Source organism: Trachypithecus francoisi, unplaced genomic scaffold, assembly GCF_009764315.1.
Source record: "Trachypithecus francoisi isolate TF-2019V2 unplaced genomic scaffold, Tfra_2.0 Lachesis_group16, whole genome shotgun sequence".
NCBI classification, from domain to species: Eukaryota; Metazoa; Chordata; class Mammalia; order Primates; family Cercopithecidae; genus Trachypithecus; species Trachypithecus francoisi.
Genome location: NW_022681461.1, coordinates 47,476,226 through 47,496,820, shown reverse-complemented (window position 1 = coordinate 47,496,820; position 20,595 = coordinate 47,476,226). Strand labels below are relative to the sequence as shown.

General features: G+C 33.0%; 1 protein-coding gene across 3 annotated transcripts in view; it reads right to left on the bottom strand.

Moving 5' to 3' along the window:
• Positions 1-20,595, bottom strand: part of CNTLN (centlein) — a 421,157-nt gene that overhangs the window by 42,739 nt on the left and 357,823 nt on the right. For 2 of the 3 annotated variants that reach the window (XM_033237412.1, XM_033237413.1), the window contains exons 19-23: positions 16,213-16,404; positions 11,006-11,103; positions 9,395-9,521; positions 7,893-8,030; positions 7,113-7,298 (exon numbers count right to left, since the gene is read on the bottom strand). In XM_033237412.1, coding sequence (XP_033093303.1) covers positions 7,113-7,298; positions 7,893-8,030; positions 9,395-9,521; positions 11,006-11,103; positions 16,213-16,404 — 741 coding nt within the window. The remainder of the gene's footprint in view (positions 1-7,112; positions 7,299-7,892; positions 8,031-9,394; positions 9,522-11,005; positions 11,104-16,212; positions 16,405-20,595) is intronic. The other variant, XM_033237414.1, reaches the window with a different exon arrangement.

Genomic DNA, 20,595 nt, shown 5'->3' with positions numbered 1-20,595 from the left:
AGGTTACTGGTGACTTTGAATAAACTACTTTGGAGGGATAATAAGATTGAAAGCCTAATTGGAGAAGGTTCAAAACAGAATGGAAGATAAGAAAGTGGGTAGAGAAAAGGTATCACTTTTGAGGTGTTTTGCTACATAAAGGAGGAGAAAAATGAGTCAGCAGTTAGAGGAGACACAGAGTCAAATGAAGAGTTGTTTTTTTTTTTTTTTTGGTAAATGGTGTGTGTTTGCTAATGAAAGTGATCCAATATAGAAGGAATATTGGTGATACAAAGTGTAGGGTTGAAACTACAGGGCCAAAGTCCTTGGGAATAATGAGGAGATAAAATCCAGTGTGCAAAGTGAGCTATTAGCTTTAGACAGGTATGCAAATGGTTCATTCCCAGTAACATGAGGGAAGGGACAGTATGTGCGTACAGATTTGGGAGGAATGTGAAAAATAAAGGTAATGAAAAAAGGAGGAAATTATCTCTGGGTTGCTTCTGTTTTCTCAGTGAAAGCAGCAGCTGAGATTGAGTGGCTAAGCAGAGGATGCTGGAGGTTTGAGAAGAGAGCAGAATGACTGGGAAACGTGGAGCCTGAATGCACTGGGAACTATGTAATAGGATTATCACATAGTGCTGAGAGCCCACCTGAAGTTCTTGGTCATCTGTTTAAATGAAGATAAATCAGCATGGTTATGTTTTTATTTAATCACATTTACTTCCTTGGGTTCAGGTGGGAAGTAGGCAGAGATTCAAAATAAAGTAGGTGTGAGTTTTTTCCACATGAATATGACAAAGGGACATATAAGGAAGTTGAGGATATATGCAAGAAACTGACTATGATAAAACACAGAATCCATGCTGCATGAGGAGAGAAGTAAGGACACAAGGGGAAGGAGGGTGGTAGTAATTAGTGAAAAAGTGGTAAGGCCAGTGAATTTGAGTTATGATCAGGTCAAAAATTGTTGCACTATGAGCACAAAAAGAAATAGTGGTCAAAGAATAAAATGCTGGAAATGGAGATTTTGGAATTCAGTTATTCGTAATGACAAGCCCAAGGGTAGTGTTTCTTAGTAGGAACATTTTTGGCATTTGGGAAAAATGACAATTTTTCACTGTATGAGATTTTTCTTCCCAATGCAGAACTTTTAACCACCCTGGTTCCTGGGTATTGAATGCTAGCAGCATCTACCAGTCAGTGTAACACAAAGCACACACATACATTTCCAAATGCTCCCTAAGGTAGGTGGTGATCCGTAGTTGAGAACCATAGATCAGGGGTATGATGATGGGAATAATCACTGGAAATGAGGATGCTGAAGAATAGAAAGGGAATATCCAATAGGGGATTGGATGGCTTACATGGTATATGAAGTCACCATAAGTCATAACAGAATTGTGTCAGAGAGAAAGATAATAATCCGGGTGCTAAGCTGTATGACTAGCATTCTAAAATGAGATACAAATCATTTGGGTGGGTGACTCTAATATGTTCCAATTGGCTTCTGAGATCTATTTGAATATTCATTCCTACATCTTACTCATCCCAACAGAATTTCTAAATAGGTATGAATAATACAGAATTCCAAGATCAACCCTCATGTACCATGTAAGTGTCATTAAAAAGGTACCTAAATGAAGTATAAGCAATGCTAGGTGGCCTACATAATGAGTAGTGTTGTTACTATATGATATATTCCATATACCTTCAATTCTGATGCACTGATTATTAGAAAATAGTACGTTGTTTGGTTGAAATATACTTCATAATGCATGAATGGTCATTTTCCCTTCCAAAGTGTATCTTTCATATATAGTAGAGCCTTCACTGTGCTAGGTTCACTGAAATGTTTTACCTGCCACCCATATATCAAAGCTAACTTTTTATTTTTTTAAGATCACACTTTCCTTGGATTTACATGTTGGGTCTCAGCTTTACTTTCCTCTTTTTTAAAATAAATAAATCAGCCTGTTTTCAACACTGGGTGCTACTTCCATCTGGCTTTTATCTTTACTTCCCTCTTATCTGTTACAAAATTGCCTTCTATTACCAATTCAGAATCTGCTCAGTTGCTCTCTGAGCAACTCTAAAGCCCCCAAAGGGCTTTGAAAAATGCTTTAAATTATAATTTGCTAAAAACACTGTAAGTTTTAAAAAGTGTCACTCTACTCATATCAGTTGAATAATGATCCATAGCTAACACTTATTATCAAGGTAAGTAAAAACACTGTATGGCACAAAGTAAGCATTCAATAAATGTTAACTGAATTTCCAAAAACTGATGTCAGCTTTCTTGCAATTCTTGGGATATCATGAGCTAGGAATTATCCCAATATCTGAGGATATTATCAAAATATGAATGCTTTTTGGATATACATATCAACATAATTTACTTTACTTTTCAATTACTATATTGTAACCAGTCACCAATAATGTTTGTGGAAAATACAGTAAGCGATCTCATTTCTGTCTTATTAAATTTAGTTTTCCACTCTTTATCATGAGTCTTTGTCTGTGATACATATAACTTTTAGTTTCACCGAATCATTATGGATTGCTTGGACTTTTTTCAGTAAGATTATATTGTGAGGAAGGTGAAAATTGGTGGCTGAAATACTCCGGAGTCACTATTGCCATCATGGTTTTTGGGATTTAAAAAAATGAATTTTTAAAAAACAGGTTTTTAAACAGCTTTATTGAGATATAATTTACATACTTTAAAGTTTTCCAAATAAGGAAACATTTGTATTATGAAACCTTTCTCTAAACACAGCTGTCATTTCTTTTTTCATTATAATGACAGGGTGAAAAGAGTTAATTCAAGTTGAATTGTATCATAGACCTATTTATAAATCTTTTTTTGTTGTTGTTGTTGTATTTTATTTTTATTTATTTAAAATATATATGTATTTATTATTATTATTATACTTTAAGTTCTAGGGTACATGTGCATAACGTGCAGGTTTGTTACATATGTATACTTGTGCCATGTTGGTGTGCTGCACCCATCAACTCATTAGCACCCATCAACTCATCGTTTACATCAGGTATAAATCTTAAAAGTGCCAAGTTATTAACAATTGTATGTGTAAAAATAAAATTCTAATGCTACACAAATGTATTCGCTAAAGAAGCAAGAAATTTATATACCAAAAGCATCTTACTGAATCTTACCAAAGCAAGTACATATTGAATGAAACCATTTATGCTTCCAGCTAAATATTGTTTTTCGGCTGGTATTTATTTCATAGCTAACAAATTCCACTGAAAAGATGGAGCCTGGCATATGACTCGCACATACAGGCACATTAACAAGCTTCTATCAGGGCTGAGTCAAACTGAGCAAATACTTCTAGAAATTTCCCTTGTGTGTTTTATTCAGTTATTAGGAGAATTCAAAGCCTCAGCTCTGCCACATATATCTAGCCAGATGCTCAAAGTACTTGATTTCACCCCAGGGCCGAATTCCATATTCAAGACTAGATCTAGAACAGATGGCCACTCCACCTCTTCCATAATCTGGTTGCGCCCTATGAATAAATGAAAAGACTAAAGGGAACATAGATTCCACAACAGGGCCAGAACAAACATTATTACTATTAATACTACTACTAATATTTATTAAGTACTTTTGTGTACATGATACCCTAATAAGCTCTGCATAGAATGAGTCCTGGTGATCATAATGTTCCATGTAGGTACTATGTGCATTCCTTAACTATGCTCATTAAGGAATGCGCATAGTTCTCACTGTTCACAGAGTTTTCCATTTGAGCAGTGACTACATGTCCAGTACCATTCCTGAAGCAGATATAAACCAATTCCTCAAGAATTTAATGAGCCCTGTTATGTAACAGTACCCTGAAGACAACAAATGACAATATTCCTTTCCTCAAGTTGGCTTTAATTTATTTGAAACAGAAAGAAAAATACAAGTTTACGATTGTGTTAATGCACATATAATAAATGTTCAGGAGATGAGTCAGAGCCGTACTACTACTGCTATTACTACTACTGATAATAATAGCTGATACTGAGATAGCAATTAGGCACTGTTCTGATCTTTAGCTATGATAACTTATTTAAATCCTCACTTCGCTTATGTTCCATTATTAAACTCATTCTACAGATGGGGAAACTGAGGCACAGAGGATTCAGTCACTATCCTGAAGTCAGAGCATTAGTAAATGGCAGAGTTGGGCTCTATCAACTACAGAGTTAAAGGACAGATTCATGACAGAGGAAGGCCCAGAGTTAAATCTGAAGGAGAGAACAAAGAGGGGAAGGCATTTTGGGTGAGAAAGAAAACTTGAGCAAAGGCAGGAATAAGCACAATATGGGTGAAAGAGTAGTGGAAAAGATTAGATTTCAGCAGGATAACACCCAGTTATGGAAGGTCTTAAGTATTTAAAAAGGAGGAAGCATTGATCTAATGCACCTAATGTGGTAGTATTTAGGGAGTCATTGATGATATGCTGCTTCAGATGGTGGGTCCTAAGCATTTCTGCCTAGACCTACAGCCGTATGTGCAAGGAAAAGAAAGATGATAATCATGCCTTTCTTAAGACCCAAATATCCAGTCTTTGCCATCAATATATGGTTTTGGCATTAATTTGCTGGTGTCCCTTTATTTGAAAAATAGGTTATACAGCAGACATGGTGCCAATAGCAACTATATATTGGCACTAAGACACAGTTAAGAAAAACAGATGTCAAATTGCCATTGGAAATCATGAGTTATAAATGGCGTTACTAAATGCCAAATTTATATGTATTGTTATTTGAATTCAATTCTTAAAAACAATGTAAGGAAGTGCTACTAAAACTTTATTATGTATAATAATCACTTAGTTAACTTGTAAAATGCAGATTAGGCTCCACTCCAAACAGGATTTTGATTCAACAGATTTGGGGCCCAGTATTCTGTATTATATTTAAATGCAATAGAAACAGGATTCTGATGCAGGTAATCCAAATACCAAACTGAAACAAAGTGTAAAAATTCTGAAAGAGTACCGAAGACAGTCTGTCCATATTTGTCATCTTTCCCTATTATATAATCTTTAAAACATTATTCAAATTAAAAAGTCATGAAACCACAGCAATCCTGAATTTATCTATTAAGACATCTACTCAATATCATTGTTGGTGAACAATATGAAGGACTAACGTTACTCTTGAATAATTACAGTTTAGATACTCACTTCATCATTAAATACTATTTATATCATTGGATATAAAGAAAAGTTTCTTAAAGATAATTTTTGCTAAACTACTTTGTATGGAGAAATATACCCATTTACCTTATCATGGAAGTCATGAAACTTCATCTAGAATATGATAATCAGATATACAGTCATGAAATTAATATTTCTATTGTGAAAACTTCTGATTCTCATTCATCCTTCTTTTTTAAAGTGCCACATTCAAAGAGTATTTCAAGGAAAAACAATGATTAGTATTTTGAATAAATCTCATAATTACATATTTCATATTTTATATCTTAGCCAAAAGCTCCACAAACAAAATGCTAAGTTGAATATAAAACAAAAACCAAGGTTTATGAAGGTAATACTCATAATAAAAATGGTTCTACCTCATGAGTAAAATAATGACTATATATATATAGCTTTTATTTTAGTTTCAGGGATACATGTGCAGGTTGGTTCTGTAGATCAATTTTGTGTTGCAGGGGTTTGATGTACATATTATTTCATCACCCAGGCAATAAACATAGTACCCAATAGGTAGACTTTCAATCCTCACCCTCCTCCCACCCTCACCCTCAAGTAGGCCCCGATGTCTATTGTTCCCTTCTTTGTGTCCATGTGCACTCAGTGTTTAGCTTCCACTTATAAGTGAGAACATGTGGTGCTGGTTTTTTCTTCGTGTGTTAGTTCACTTAGGATAATGGCCTCCAGCTCCATTCAAGTTGCTGCAAGGGACTTGATCTCATTCTTCTCTATGGCTGTGTAGTATCCTATGGTGTATATGTACCACAATTTCTTAATCTAGTCTATTGTTGATGGGCATTTAGGTTGATTCCATATCTTTGCTATTGTTAACAGTGCCGCAATGAACATACGCATGCATGTGTCTTTATGATAGAAGGATTTCTATTATTTTGGTTATGTACCCAATAATGGGATTGCTGGGTCAAATGGTAGTTCTGTTTTTCACTTTTTGAGAATTTTCAAACTGCTTTCCATAGTGGCTGAACTAATTTACATTCCCACCAGCAGTGTATAAGTCACAATATTTAATGAAAGTGTTCACTATAAGTTAAACAGTGAATTCACCAAGCATTTAGAAAAAATATTTTGAATCTGGAAAAGGTAAATTACATTTACTAAAATTAATACTTTGCAATCATTTAGGATCCTCAGAGGCAGGCATTATTGGCTTGACTTCACACCAGTTGAAATATTCATTAAAAGAGATAAAGGAGATAAAATGTTTTATCAATTCATTTTGTAGATATTTTTAAAATGAGAAAACTCCCAAGGTATCTATGATTTCCAAAGAAGCAAAGTAAGGAATTTCCTCTAAGTGGAATACTCTTAATAGTGGCATAAAATGTTATTAACTTCTAAGTCTAGGGGAATGAAGGCTTTCTAGGGCTCTTCAGCTTTTAGATAATTTCTAGATGGTACACCTCTGCAGATACTTGAGTTTGTCTTCTCTTTGTTCTGCTTGTCATGTGCCATTCCTCTGTCTACCGAATGTCTTGACTGTTTGTGGCCTGGGCTTCAGATGTCTCTTAGCATCACTGAACACTGAGCAAGTTTCTGGTTGTTCCTGCTTGAACAATTTTCAAAAGGAGAATAGAGCGGGAATGGCTTAATTCTTTCGACTTAAAACCTGTCCAGATGACTTGACTACTACCATTTCATAACTAAATTGATATTAAGAAAGAAATATTAAGATGGTAGAAAATTTTAAATTCAAACTATAAAAATAAATTCTTCATGGAGGAATTATTAGCAATGTGATAAATAGGGTAGGAGAAGATGTTTTGTGTGTTACAAAAGCAGAAAGAAACTTTATTCCCTAAATCATCTCAAGTAAGCTACTGCCTACTCTGCCTAAAGTAAAGTACAAGTTAGTAAATGACAAGTAATTCTAACCTTCACGAATTTGGTGAACTCTTCCACTTTTTCATTGGCTAACAGCAATGTCTTCTGTGCACCTTCTAGAACCTGTTCACTTTGCAATGCTAATCCTTGAAGCTGCTTAGATGCTGCTGTTTCAATGTCTGCCATTGCAGATTCAGTCTCACTTATTCTTGATACTAGGAGAGTAAGCTTGAGATCCTGCAAAAGATCAGCAGTCATAAAATAAAAGATATTTTATAAACAGATTTGGAAGAGTTAGTTATACATGTCAAATAAGGAAAATATTTTATTATTCTCTCTATATACGTATTTATTATTTGGGTAAAATTAATGATTATTTTCATTAATTTGCAGTAAAACATCCTAAGTACACATTCTCATATACTTATCATCAAAATTAGTTTATGATTTTTAAAGATTATAAATAATTAAAAGCATGGAAGCTATTTTAGACTCCAAAGATGCCCTACATAACATGGAAACATTTAGTTTGAAAGTTTAAGTGGGCCTACAAAATTTATATCTACTTGTATAAATACCAATGTTCAATAATAGTTTTCATTTCTTAAAAACTATCAAGACAAACAAAACCTGTTTTCTCTAATACAGAAATATCTGTAATGTTAAACAAATGTTTAGTGTTTCATGTAGAGATACAAATCCTCTTTGCACTTATTTGAAGTGTTTAACTAGCTTGTGGTTTGGGGAAGGAAAAAAATCAACAACGTTAACAATGAAACAAACACCATTATATTCCATCTCTAAGCTAAAATGATCTTTTTAAAAGCATACCTTTTTTTCTAACTCCTCTTTAGATTTCTGATACATCTGTTCATACTGTGACTTTTCTTTTACAGCAACATTAAGTCTTTGCTTTAGTGAATCAATTGATATCTTCTTGTTGGAACATTCTTCAGTTAATGTCTTTACCTACATTAAAAGCATAAAGGTAATTATTATTGTTAAAGGCGTTCTAGTAATATACTGTATTTGTTCCAGCAGAAACTAAATGAGTGAACGAGTCTACTTCCATTTATTTTCTCATAACGCTATCAAATTCAAGTATTATACTTACAGAACTCTTATTATGAATGAAAGTAACAATCCTTAAATCAGTAACAAAAACCAAAATTGCACACAAACTAAATGAATACTGGTATTCATTTAGTTATTGGTATGCACCCAATAACACAATATTAATGTTAACTACATATCCATTAATTACTAACTTAAACTTCCTAAGGCAGGAGATGATTGTTCTGATTCTGAAACAAACCAAGTTATAGTTAACTTTCCACTGTATTCTCTAAAATAAGTATTACATACCCTTTTTGATGAAATAAAATAATAGTATATATATATTGCTTATTTATAAGATATAAGATATATAATATGTATCTCAAAGCATAACAGAAAAAGTAGTTTTTCAGTTTAATGCCACTAAATATAAATGTTACTTATATAAAGATTCCACGGCTATGTAGGAAATTATTATTGAACTTAAAAAAATAGCAAAATTGAAAGGATAACATTGAAAAAGCCTATAGGAAGTGATTTTTAACTTGCACGGCAGTATGGAAGAGAAGAGAAAGAAAATCCATATGGATTCGTCATGCTCATGTAAAAGTTTCTTTCTTAAATCCATTTGCCCTAACAGATACTTAAATTATCATTTTCAACAAGGAAAGTAAAGGAGATGTTCTCTCAGGTGTGGATAACATTTAGTGAATGCCAAAGCACAGGGTGCTTTATGAGTTGTGAAAATAGCACCTTTTTTTTAAAAAAAACAAAAACAAAAACCTTCTAGTTTGGGGTCATATATTACATAACTACTTTAACTACAACTCCCTTTGCAGGTACAACTCCCTTCCCATGTAAAATGCATTAAGGATATCCAAGAAGAAAGTACATTTTAAAGAACTTCTGATAGTTATTGGTAATCAAGTTTTCACTAAGAAATATAAGCTTGATTCTATCACAGATTAGAGTTTTAAATAAAATGAAATACTGAATAAAAAGTAATATGTACCCTATAAATACTGAGGATTTTTAATCTTCTCATGGGATATTTATAAATAGAAACAGAATGTGTAGCCATATTATGTATGAGGTTTTAGAGACTTGAATTTTAAAATAAATAATGTACTTTCAGAGCAAAGAGTGTTCCTTTGTAACAGTAAATATATATCCTATGAATATTTTCTATACATTTATTAGGACTAAATATTTGTGGTAAGAGAGTAAATACAACAGGAAGTGATATTTTTAGTGTCAGTTAAGATAAAAATTGATACCTTTTTATCAAGATTTTGTAACATTTCACTAAAACTCTCATTACTTTCCAAATTTACTTTCTGTCGAAATTTCAAGTCTTCTATCAAATGTCTTTTCATAGTTATATCCCTCTCCATTCGAGACATCCTTGACAAAAAAAAGGTGACATCAAGAGTGACAGAAAATACCTTAACAGTGGTGATATCTTACGTTTTATCCAATATTATACCTACTGTTAATTTTTAAATGCTATGTGACATTGACACTGTAAATTAGTAAAATGAATTGCATTGGATAAGATATTGTTCTTTTAATATTTTGAGCACTTGTAAAATCTATAGTTGTGTCTTGGTAATTATACAATTACATATATGTATTAAAACAAAAAATATAAGAAATGAAAAAACTTAATAACACTTATGAAAACTTAGAGCTATTTCATTCAAGTTACATTTTTACATTGCTGTGAAAAATCAAAGTGATACATAGAGATAATCAAAAGCATAACAATAAGAAAAAATCTAATACTTCAATAAACAAATGTAAACTCTTGTAATGAAACTAAATTAGCCATAGTATCTTCTAATTTAATATAATTTGAGATTCAATCCACACATCTGTTTAGCACAAGTTGATGAAATATTAAGTATAAAATGGTAGATGCCGTAAGAACCACTACTGCTGCTGCTGCTGCTGCTGCTACTGCTACTAAAATAAGAATGACAATAGCTAACATGTATCGAAAACTTACAATGTTCCAGTCACTGTTATAAATGCTTTACGTGTATTAGCTCATTTATTCCTCAAAAGAACCTAATTTAATATTATTGAATTTAGGCATAGGCCTAGTAGGTAGGGAAGCCAGAATTCAAAGAGTGTTAATCGAGAGCCCTGTTAAACAATAAGCAAGACTTACTCTTAATTAATAAATAAACTTCCAAATATTATCAGTTAAAAAATTAACCAACTTTTTTGTCTAAGACTTTTATCTACTCATATCACTTCTAAGTGTTCTTCACTTACAATGAGGTCTACAGGTGTGTTTGTGAGATACATATATCTTAAATGTATCAGAGACAACTGGTATTCTATCTAAACATCTTACTATTTCTAAGCAATAGTGTAGCTTTGAAAGATACAGAATGAAAATAATTTTGATTCAGTGGTATACAGCATTTAAAATCTTTTTACTGATAAACACAAAAAGTACAAACTTTCATAACCTCCAGTTATTTTAAACACAAACAAAACTTTCCTTTTTATACCTTAGCTTCATAAGTTTAGGCATTAAATCCAATACAAATACTAATCTATATATTTGGGGGGGTCAAATAACTGCCACATTGTAAAGTTTTTCATTCATAGTCTCGAAGGCATTAATTTGTATTTATTCAAAATTAAATATGTTTAATAAGGGACATTTAACTTCATCCTTATTCTAATAAAAAAACTAAATAGCTTGCCATTAATCATGCTATACATAGTATTCCTTAAACTTTCATCTTATGTAGGTTTAAATATGAACTAGGGAAGGAAAACATTAACATTAGCAGTTTCTCGGGGCACGTTTAATAGAGTTGGATGCCACTAGGTGGCACCAAATACAATGGCTAGAAATACAAAGACCATACTTTTCATGCATTTCCTTTATGTGTTCTTCTTTTGCTAGGAGTTCAAATTTCAAAGACTTCACATTTGATGACTGTTTAGTGAGTTCATTAGTTGCATTCTAGATTAAAAATAGAAATAAGTTTAAATATACCTTTCAACCTTGGTCTAAAGCAGCATAAAAATAAGTGCCATTCTAAAGAAGAAGAATACATTTACAATAATTATGGTAAACAATAATTAAAATGAATATTTTAATATTTTAAATGCTTTATTTTATACGCTCTAATAGAAATACTATAGTAATACTAAAACTTGTATATAACATGCCAAACTATAGAGGAACACAATCATGTAAGAATGGCAAAGAGTATGTATCCAAAATACATTTACAGGAAATGTGAATTGTCCTAGTATAATGTAAATATGTGACTAATTAAGAATTTTAATGATTTAAAAAGATCACTTAAAACAAATACTGGATTTACTAACATCTTAGACTAACTATGGTCACAAATGCTTTGCTGCTTATCAAGCAGGGGAATCCATTTCCCAACCCTCTGAATGTAGTCTGGCTTGTGACTTGCTTTGCCCAAAAGAATGCAGCAGAAATGAATTGTGTAAATTTCAGTTCCCAGGCCTTAAAGCTTTATGGCTTCTCTCTTTGCCTTCTTGGAATGCTGCTCCAGGATCACCTCACAGTTGATGTATCATGTGGAAGTGTACCAAGATACTACAGCTGACAGGTAGTAGATCAATTGTCCGATCTATGAGTGAGGCTATTTTGTATCTTCCAAATAGGGAAACCTTCGGTTTGAAAAAATCCAGGGATATGAGGTTGCCCAGAAGAGACCAACAAAAGAACTTCCCAGTCAACCAACAAAATCATAAGAAATAATAAACTGTTGTTTTAAGTCATGATACTTTGGGATAGGTTGTTAGAGAATAATGATAACTGATAGAAATCCTCATGAATACTCAATCCTTCTTTACTTTAAGTTATTAATAACACTACTTATTAAATTATTTATAAACAATTATTAGTTTTTCAAAGCAAAACAGTTTTGTGGTATTTGTTGTCAGTACAGCCTAGGAACCAGAGGTGGTAACTACAGTTAGAACACTTTTCAATTTTGACTCTAGTTCCAACTAAATGTGTAATCTAAGACATCACTTAGTCTTTTCAGTATTTTAGTTTTTCCACATTCAAGATAATGTTGACATACTCACATTAATCCATTTGTTAAGTTTTAAAAGTATTAAATGAATATAAATAAAATATAGTAGCTTTTAAAATATTTGGAGTAGTTATTTAGCTAATATTTCTAAACTACAATAAATTGTTTCTATTAGAACTATTCCTAGATTTGGATGTTTGACTCAGCTAAAAATAATTTGAGTTTGAAAAGATTAAACTTTAATTATCCAAGGTAAATGTAATTCATCAGACTGACTTTAAATATCTCATGGATATAACATACAAATAGAACATTTGAAATAATTTTTTTACATGAAACGTTAATTTTTCTTAAAAACTCAAAGCTACTTCAGCATGGTAACTGTTTTGAATGTTATGTTTTGATCAAATGTGTGTATAATGCAATCAAAATTTCTACCATAGTTTGCATGTTTACAGTGATGTACAGTGTCTTATTTCCAGCACTGCTTGAATATGTTCCACACTAGTTAATTTATCAAATAATTGAAGCGTTTGCTTTAATCATTAATTTTCAATTCTTTCTCTGATGATTGTTCATTCAGTTAGAAATATGAACATCCATGATTATGCTAAGCTAATAGTAATATGTTAATATAGTGATATATTATAAATATTATCACTATAAATTATATATGATATACGAATACATATTATATTATCACTATACTATAATATAGTGATGGTTTTAGGGACTACTGTGATATAAATATCTACTTATCCCTCCTCTAAATGGTCCCAGACTGTGCTTTTCTAATTTTGTATTTACCTTAACATTTTCATATTGCCTTTTTTTTCCTCTGTCAATCTGTTGGTTGTAATTTTTTGCTTGTGTCATTATTCGTGTCTAAAAACAATCATCCTGCCCCTTAATATGCATACTTCTAGTGTGCTGCACTGAAGGTATTTTCTGCTGAGAAGTAAAATAAACTTAGAATTGTATTTAAAATAAAAGATACAGGCAGTAAATAAAGCCCGAGAGTATCTTCAACGGAATGAATTAAGTGGATATTAAGATAAGTGGTTGATTCTTTTCTGTTTTTAGACTTAAGGCTGTATTTTATGTGGCTGAAAATACTGTTAACTCTGACTTGGAGAATTGAGAGAAAAGCAATTTATAATAAATAAAACAATGCCAGGTTGAGATACACTTTGGCCAAGATCTCTAAATCTAATAGCTATTTCATTTGATCCTCAAAAATTTTTATCAGATGGGTAGAAAGGTATCCCTGCTTTAGACCTCTAGAAAAGTTAAGTAATTTCCTTGACCAGGTTGACGAGAAGTTAATGGCCAAAAACTGATCGAAACCCAGGTCTTTTGTCCCTTTTCCATTCCCTACTATACCATATTTATCTGTAACATGACTTAAAATCTGGTGTAAAACTTACATCAAAAATGTAACAATGGTAAAAAGTCATCCCTGTTACAGCTTTCCTATACAAAGTTTATTGAATATTTTTTAAAAATTTGCATAGTATAATGATTAGGAGCATGGACTGTGGAGCCAGATGGTTTGAGTTCTAATCTCAGCTCTATATACAGTACCTGTGTGATCTTGGACAAGTAACTTATTCTTTCTGTGTCTCAGTTTTCTCAACTGTAAATGAACCACAGACATCAGAAAAACATATATAAAATTATACAGAAAAGTGTAATATTAACTGCATAGTACAGAAAAGGTGTGTATAAACCTTTAGTATATTCGAATCTAGCCAATTTTCTCAATTAAGTCTAAAAACATTAAGTAGAAAATAAGTTACTTATTAAAAAATCACTATATGATCAGTTTGATATCTGGAATGAGCTAAATTCTATTTCCTCTAAACAAATTAGTATGTTGAAGTTCTCACTGAACCCCCAGTACTTTAGAATGTGACTATATTTGGAGATAAGGCCTTTAAACAGATAATTCAGGTAAAATGAAGTTATTAGGGTAGAATCGAATTCAGTCTGAGTGGTGTCTTTATAAGCAGGGAAATGAGGACACAAAGACACATAGAGGGAAGACCATGTAAAGGCACAGGGAGAACACAGCCATCTACAAACCAAGGAGAGGCCTCAAAAGAAATGAAACCTGTTGACGCCTTGATCTTAGACTTCCAGCCTTCAGAACTGTGAGAATAATATATATGTTCGCTGTTTAAGACAACCAGTCTGTGGTATTTTGTTATGGAATCTTTATAAACCAGAATCAAAACAAAAATTTCTAGTAGTAGAGAGTATTATATACTTAAAGATACTTGGTCTTCTAGGAAATGTCTATATGAAAACATGAAACAAGACAAAAGTAAAAATTTATCCTTTTTGTCCCTATGCAGTTTGGTCAGTGTTCCAAGACTCTAGGTTAGATTATGGACAATCAATTCAAACTAACTGCTTTAGTTCTCTTTCTGATTCATACATTCCTCCAAACCAAGAGAGAGACCTGTATGTGGGTAAAAACTTACACCATGAAAAATCATAATACAAAGAACTTACAGACACTCATATGGATCTATTACCAAAAATTATTAGACCATTTGTAGTAAGTAAAATAAGTAAAATATAAATCAATGAAAAACTGTTTATGTAAAAATCATAAATTATGATTTATGTATAAATCAACTTAAAACTATGTCTTTTAGAAGTCAGATTAGACAATACTAGATCTAGCACTCTATTTTATCTTGGTGAAAAACAAAGTTAGAATCATGAGGACTTAAATACACGAAGAATCACAGAAGTAAGAATTAAAGTCTATGTGATAGATAAGATCAAGGAATATCTCAATGATTTTATCTTCTCTATATGAAACCTTAACACTGAAATGTTCAGTTTACACATTTTATCCCTCATTTTCAGAGACACATTTTAAGGTTCATGCCCCAAAATTGCATAACACTTTTTCCCTCACATTTCTAATATTTTATAAGTTATTTAAGATTATAAAATGTTGTGACTGACCCAAGTTTTACACATAAAAACTGTCTAAAGAAGATGATATTCAAGAAGAATCCCAATGCTAGTTTGTATATTTGGTTACTATTAATAAAGCAAATTATTTTCAAGCAATAACAAACTCATTTATTTTAAGTTTTATCCTATTTATCCTATGAGTAAATCTGCACTAAAAGATATATTATTGAAGGGTGCACATATCCTATTTGGGATTGAAAACAACGATGAGTCTATTTGACAATTCAACATAGTATTCCAGTACCCTCCTAACAGGGATGATTATTCCATTTCTAATGTACTCTGTGCATTTACAATCAGGATTTTCTTTCTAGTGACTCACATTATAGCAATGGTCCCATATACACTGCCCTTTTTAGCTTCTAGCTAGCAATCCCCACTGAAGAAAATATTTAAATATGTGAGGAATAAATGGGCTTAAGAAGCATGAAAATGAACTTTCCAATTAAAACTCACTCACAAATCCTATTTCTTACAAGGTAATTCTACTTGAACTAAGGATAGCCTTACTTTTAAGTTGCTGACAGTTTTGCTTGGTCTTAGATTCTTTTTTTTCCCCCTCTCATTGCTTTTTTTCTACCTACTTCCTACTATTTTAATTTGGTTGTTGGTTGGAGACAGAGAAGGAGGAGATAAGCGGGAGGGAGAAGAAGCAGAGAGCAAAAGTGGGTTGGTTTCACTCTCAAGTTCAACTTGCTGGAAGTATGTAGAGAAAAGCAATTCTATTTATGTTGACATATTACATGTCTGAAAGGATTCTGTTCAGCTGGAGGGAGGCGTGGGGGCAGAAAGCAGTATTAGAGTAGCAGATATTGGCCAGTTTACATTAGCTCCTAAATTAGGATTTCATGGTGTCTTGTCTTTTTCAGAGAATGGTAGTATTCATTACCAGATAAGAATCCACCAGGCTAAAAATTAATGATGATGGCAATATTAATAATTTTGGATTATCTATACCATAATTTACCTTTATTAGAAAAAATTAGTGTTCATATAAATATGTCTTGCAGGATTCAAGCATAATACATGTTTTCATGCTTACTAAACTTTATAATCACCTTTAATTTACACTGTAATTGCTTCATTTCCAAATCCATGCTCCTTGAAGGACCAAGTGATGTAACTTGTATCCGTGGAAATGTTACTTGGGAAACTTCTTCTGCCAAACTTGTGATTTCAGATGAGGACTCCAATTTCTTTAGTAAATCTTCTTTTTCTTTCCGAAGCCCAGCCAAATCCAAATTTAGCTTCTTTTTTTAAAAAAAGAAAATAAATATAAATATATTATAAAAGTAACTACATTTAATCTAACAATTATCAGCATAAAAGTCTACAGCTAGGAAAATATTAAAGAGAACTGAAATTAATTATAGTTATTATACAAACTTTACAAAAATCTTAACCTCTATTAGATTTTGCTTATAGTAGTAGGGTTTGCAAAGTTAAAACAAAGTGAACCAGCTGTACTCAATATCTTTTGGTTGGCTGGTCCTGACTGATGATGCACTATTTCTTTACCTTCACACATAAATGGGTGAGCCAGAGATTCACATATTTGATAACCTCGACTTCAGGGCTGATGTAGTACTTAACTGGGAAAAGCCAAGCTGGAGCAGGACAGGATAACAGATGTTAGCTGTTTATTCCACTGGGTAGGTCTTACCATCCTATATAGCAGCCAAAATGCTTCTCATTTAGCAACATAAATGTTAAGTCCAATTAGCAGACGAGGCTTGTTAGAGATTTAGTTCAAATAAATAGCGTGCAAACAAACTCGCTCAGTTTTATGCACTTGATTGATCGTTGAAAAGTCCTGTTTCTAATGTTGAGGTAGAAATGCACTAAACTCCTTACATTTGGAATTTTTAATAGCATAAACATTTTGCTAAATGATGTAATAGTAATGTTTTTATGAAGGAGTGTAAAAGAAACCATCTTAACATTAGCCCTTCTCATTCACCAATCTATAGTCAGCAGAATGTCACCAAACTATAATGGCATAACAACTCAGAGCTGCTTAAGAGGGTATTTGCATTACTATTTTATTATTCCAAAGAAGCTTATAATGTGGTACCTTAACATAAGGTACAATTAGACAAAATGATACTGAAATCTCTCAGAGGGGGAAAAATTTTTCTTTGTTAAAAATTCCAGTTAGAAATAGCAAAAGATGTAGCTAAAGTATACAGTAAGATGAACATGAAACATGTTACTTAAGTATTAACACTATATTTAAAACACAATTTCTAGAAACTATACCATCATTATATATGTATTTGTATATGTAAGTGTATATTATTAAATGTGAATATTTCAGATCATGGATTCAAAACTAGAACTTGATATACTTCAGATTAAACTATGTTCTGGCAACATAAAAAGTATGCTGTGGTGAAAAAAACTATTTGGCTATATTTTACCTTATCATCTAAAAGCATGGTTCTACAGAATTTTAGGAAATTGTTTATGAAATTTGTTCCATGAAATTTGTTCATGAGTTGTCTCAAAAGAACCTAATAATTAATATCTAAAAGTAAACTCTTAGTTTCCTTAAACCTGGAAATCTTCCTGTCTAATATTCAAGCTTGAATCCATCTCCTTCCCTATTTATTCATTCTCTATATCCAATCAATTGTCAGGTTCTGCAAATTACATAATGTTTCTCATTTTCATTCCTTTCAGCCACTCTCTTAATGCAAACCCTCATTATCCCATTAAGACTATTACAATAACCCTCTCTCTCCCGTCAATCTTTCCCTACCTTCATTCCACCTTTTATACAACTTCCTAAAACAACACTGACCAGTTATTCCCTTAATCAAAGCCCTTCATGGGTTCTTCACTCCAATAGAATAAAGCTCAAATGTTTGTGGATAATAAGGCTCTCTAAGCTAGGCTTCAATTTGTGTTGCGGTCAGGCATCATAACCTGCCTGCCATTCCCCAAACCTGCCCGCCATTCCCCAAACCTGCCTGCCATTTTTACATGGATGACTCTACACATGGTGTTTCTTTCTGCTGAAATCTGTCTCATCTTTAAAGGGCAGCTTAGTATTCCTCCTTCAGGAAGACGTCTTTGTTCTTTTCTTCTTACTGGAATACTTAGGTGGCTTCTCTCATTTGTTATACTTGTATGCCACCAGATTTCTGTCTAATCTTTCTACCTGGCAGATCCTGACACTATAAATGTGCCTCCACTGAGGAAACACCAAGTCAATAAATACATTCTTCTAAAAGACATGCATCTGTAACTTTCAACTTCAATTTGACAATATAAAAATGTTTTAAATGAAGAAATACTGAAATTATAGAGGCAGTAAACTAAATGACCTGTACTTTATCAAAATATAATATTTTGATTAAACAATATTTAAAATCTACAATCTTGAAAACATATTTCCGGTGTTAGTTATATATGCATAGAAATGCTACACAGCATCTGTTGAAAAACAGGGAATATGTAAATCACACATTCCATCAGTTTGGGAACCTTTGGTTCTCCTTAGCATTGTGGACAAATAACTGGAGCTCTCTTACTAACTTCTCTCAGTTTAAAAATTCTACTTCTTTTTTTTTTTTTGAGACGGAGTCTCACTCTGTCGCCCGGGCTGGAGTGCAGTGGCGCGATCTCGGCTCACTGCAAGCTCCGCCTCCCGGGTTTACGCCATTCTCCTGCCTCAGCCTCCCGAGCAGCTGGGACTACAGGCGCCCGCCACCACGCCCGGCTAGTTTTTTGTATTTTTTAGTAGAGACGGGGTTTCACCATGTTAGCCAGGATGGTCTCGATCTCCTGACCTCATGATCCGCCCGTCTCGGCCTCCCAAAGTGCTGAGATTACAGACTTGAGCCACCGCGCCCGGCCAAAATTCTACTTCTTACTTGAGAAAGCTATAGATGAGAAAAAATGTATAAATAACTTTCTTTTGCTTACATTTGCTCTAGGTTGTGAGACAACTTTTGTGGGTGACCGTGTTAGAAAGAGACTGTGCTATAAAATCTACCAATAAATTAAGATTACTCTTAAAATTGTGAGTTTTCTTGTTTATTAGCAGCATGATTCCTATTTCTCTACTATTATCTTTCCATCTTCAAGCAAATATTTATAAGCATTTAAGTCACATTATGTTAAGAACAAGTGATAACAAAACACCCGTGGAAGAATCATAATTTCTGGATTCGTATTCTCTGGGTCTACTGCTTACCAGCTGAGTGAGCTTGCACAAGCACATGGCTTTGTTTCCTCTTTTTGTTAAAAAGAGATGGTGCTTGTCTACCTAACAAAGTTGATCTTGAGGACAGAATCTTAAAACGTCTGTGATTACACGTAGTAGATGTTCATTGTCAGCATTGGTATCTTGTGGTAAAGGCTACTAATAGTGTCTGAGAAGTGTTAAAGGCTGAGGAGCTAGATTAATAAAACTTTAACATGTATATATATAATAACCTGGTAATTTCTCCCATGACAGAAACTTTAGTTTGTCTTAAGTCATAGTTACTTGTTTGACTAGAATCAATCTAGGATCCCTCCTACACTACTACACAGGTATTGAAGGCAGATATGCTCCTCCGACTCTATATCCACAGCAGTGCAATCCGTCTACAGTCTCCCAAACATCTATTTCAATTTAAAAGTTGACTTCAATAAGAATAAGTACTGAGATTCGTATTGATTTACGTGTAGTCAATTATTTCTAACCAAAGGTTATAAAATAGAACTTAACACTATAAAATTTTTAAACTAGACACTATCTATTAATAATTTATTTAAATTTAACATTGAGGAAGCATAAATCCCTGAAAAAGAGAGAACTCTCTAAGCGACTGTAAGAAGAAATAAGAATGTACTGAAAAACTTACTCTTCAGTATAATATCCTGTGGTAGACACAAGTCTCAGATGACATGCTCTGGTACAATACCCTCCCCTTGTATGAGACCCAGAAATATGATAGGCTATCATTCCCATGATTACATTATGTTATATGCAAAGAGAATTCTGTAGATGTAATTAGGGTCAGGGTCCCTAATCAAGTTTCTGAGAGCTAATCAAAAGCAAGCTTTTCTTGGCTGGTCCTGACCTAATCAGATGAGCCCTTTCAAAGAAGGCCAGAGGCATTCTCTGAGGTCAGGGAGATTCCCCTGCTGCCTTTAAAGAAGTAAGTTGCCATGTTATGAAAGGAGTGACAAGTCAAGACCTAAGGGAGGCCTCACTGAGCTGAGAATGATCCTTGGCTCTCAGCCAGCAAGCCACAGACCTCAGTCCTATACCCATAAGGAACTGAATTTTTCAAAAAAGGCAGCCTGGCTGACACACTGATTGCAACCTTGCCACATTCTGAGCAGAGCACCCCACTAGGCTGTATCAGACTCCTGACCCAGTGACACTGTGAGGTAATGAATGCATATGTTGTTTCTCAGCTGCTAAATTTGTGGTGTTTTGTAGC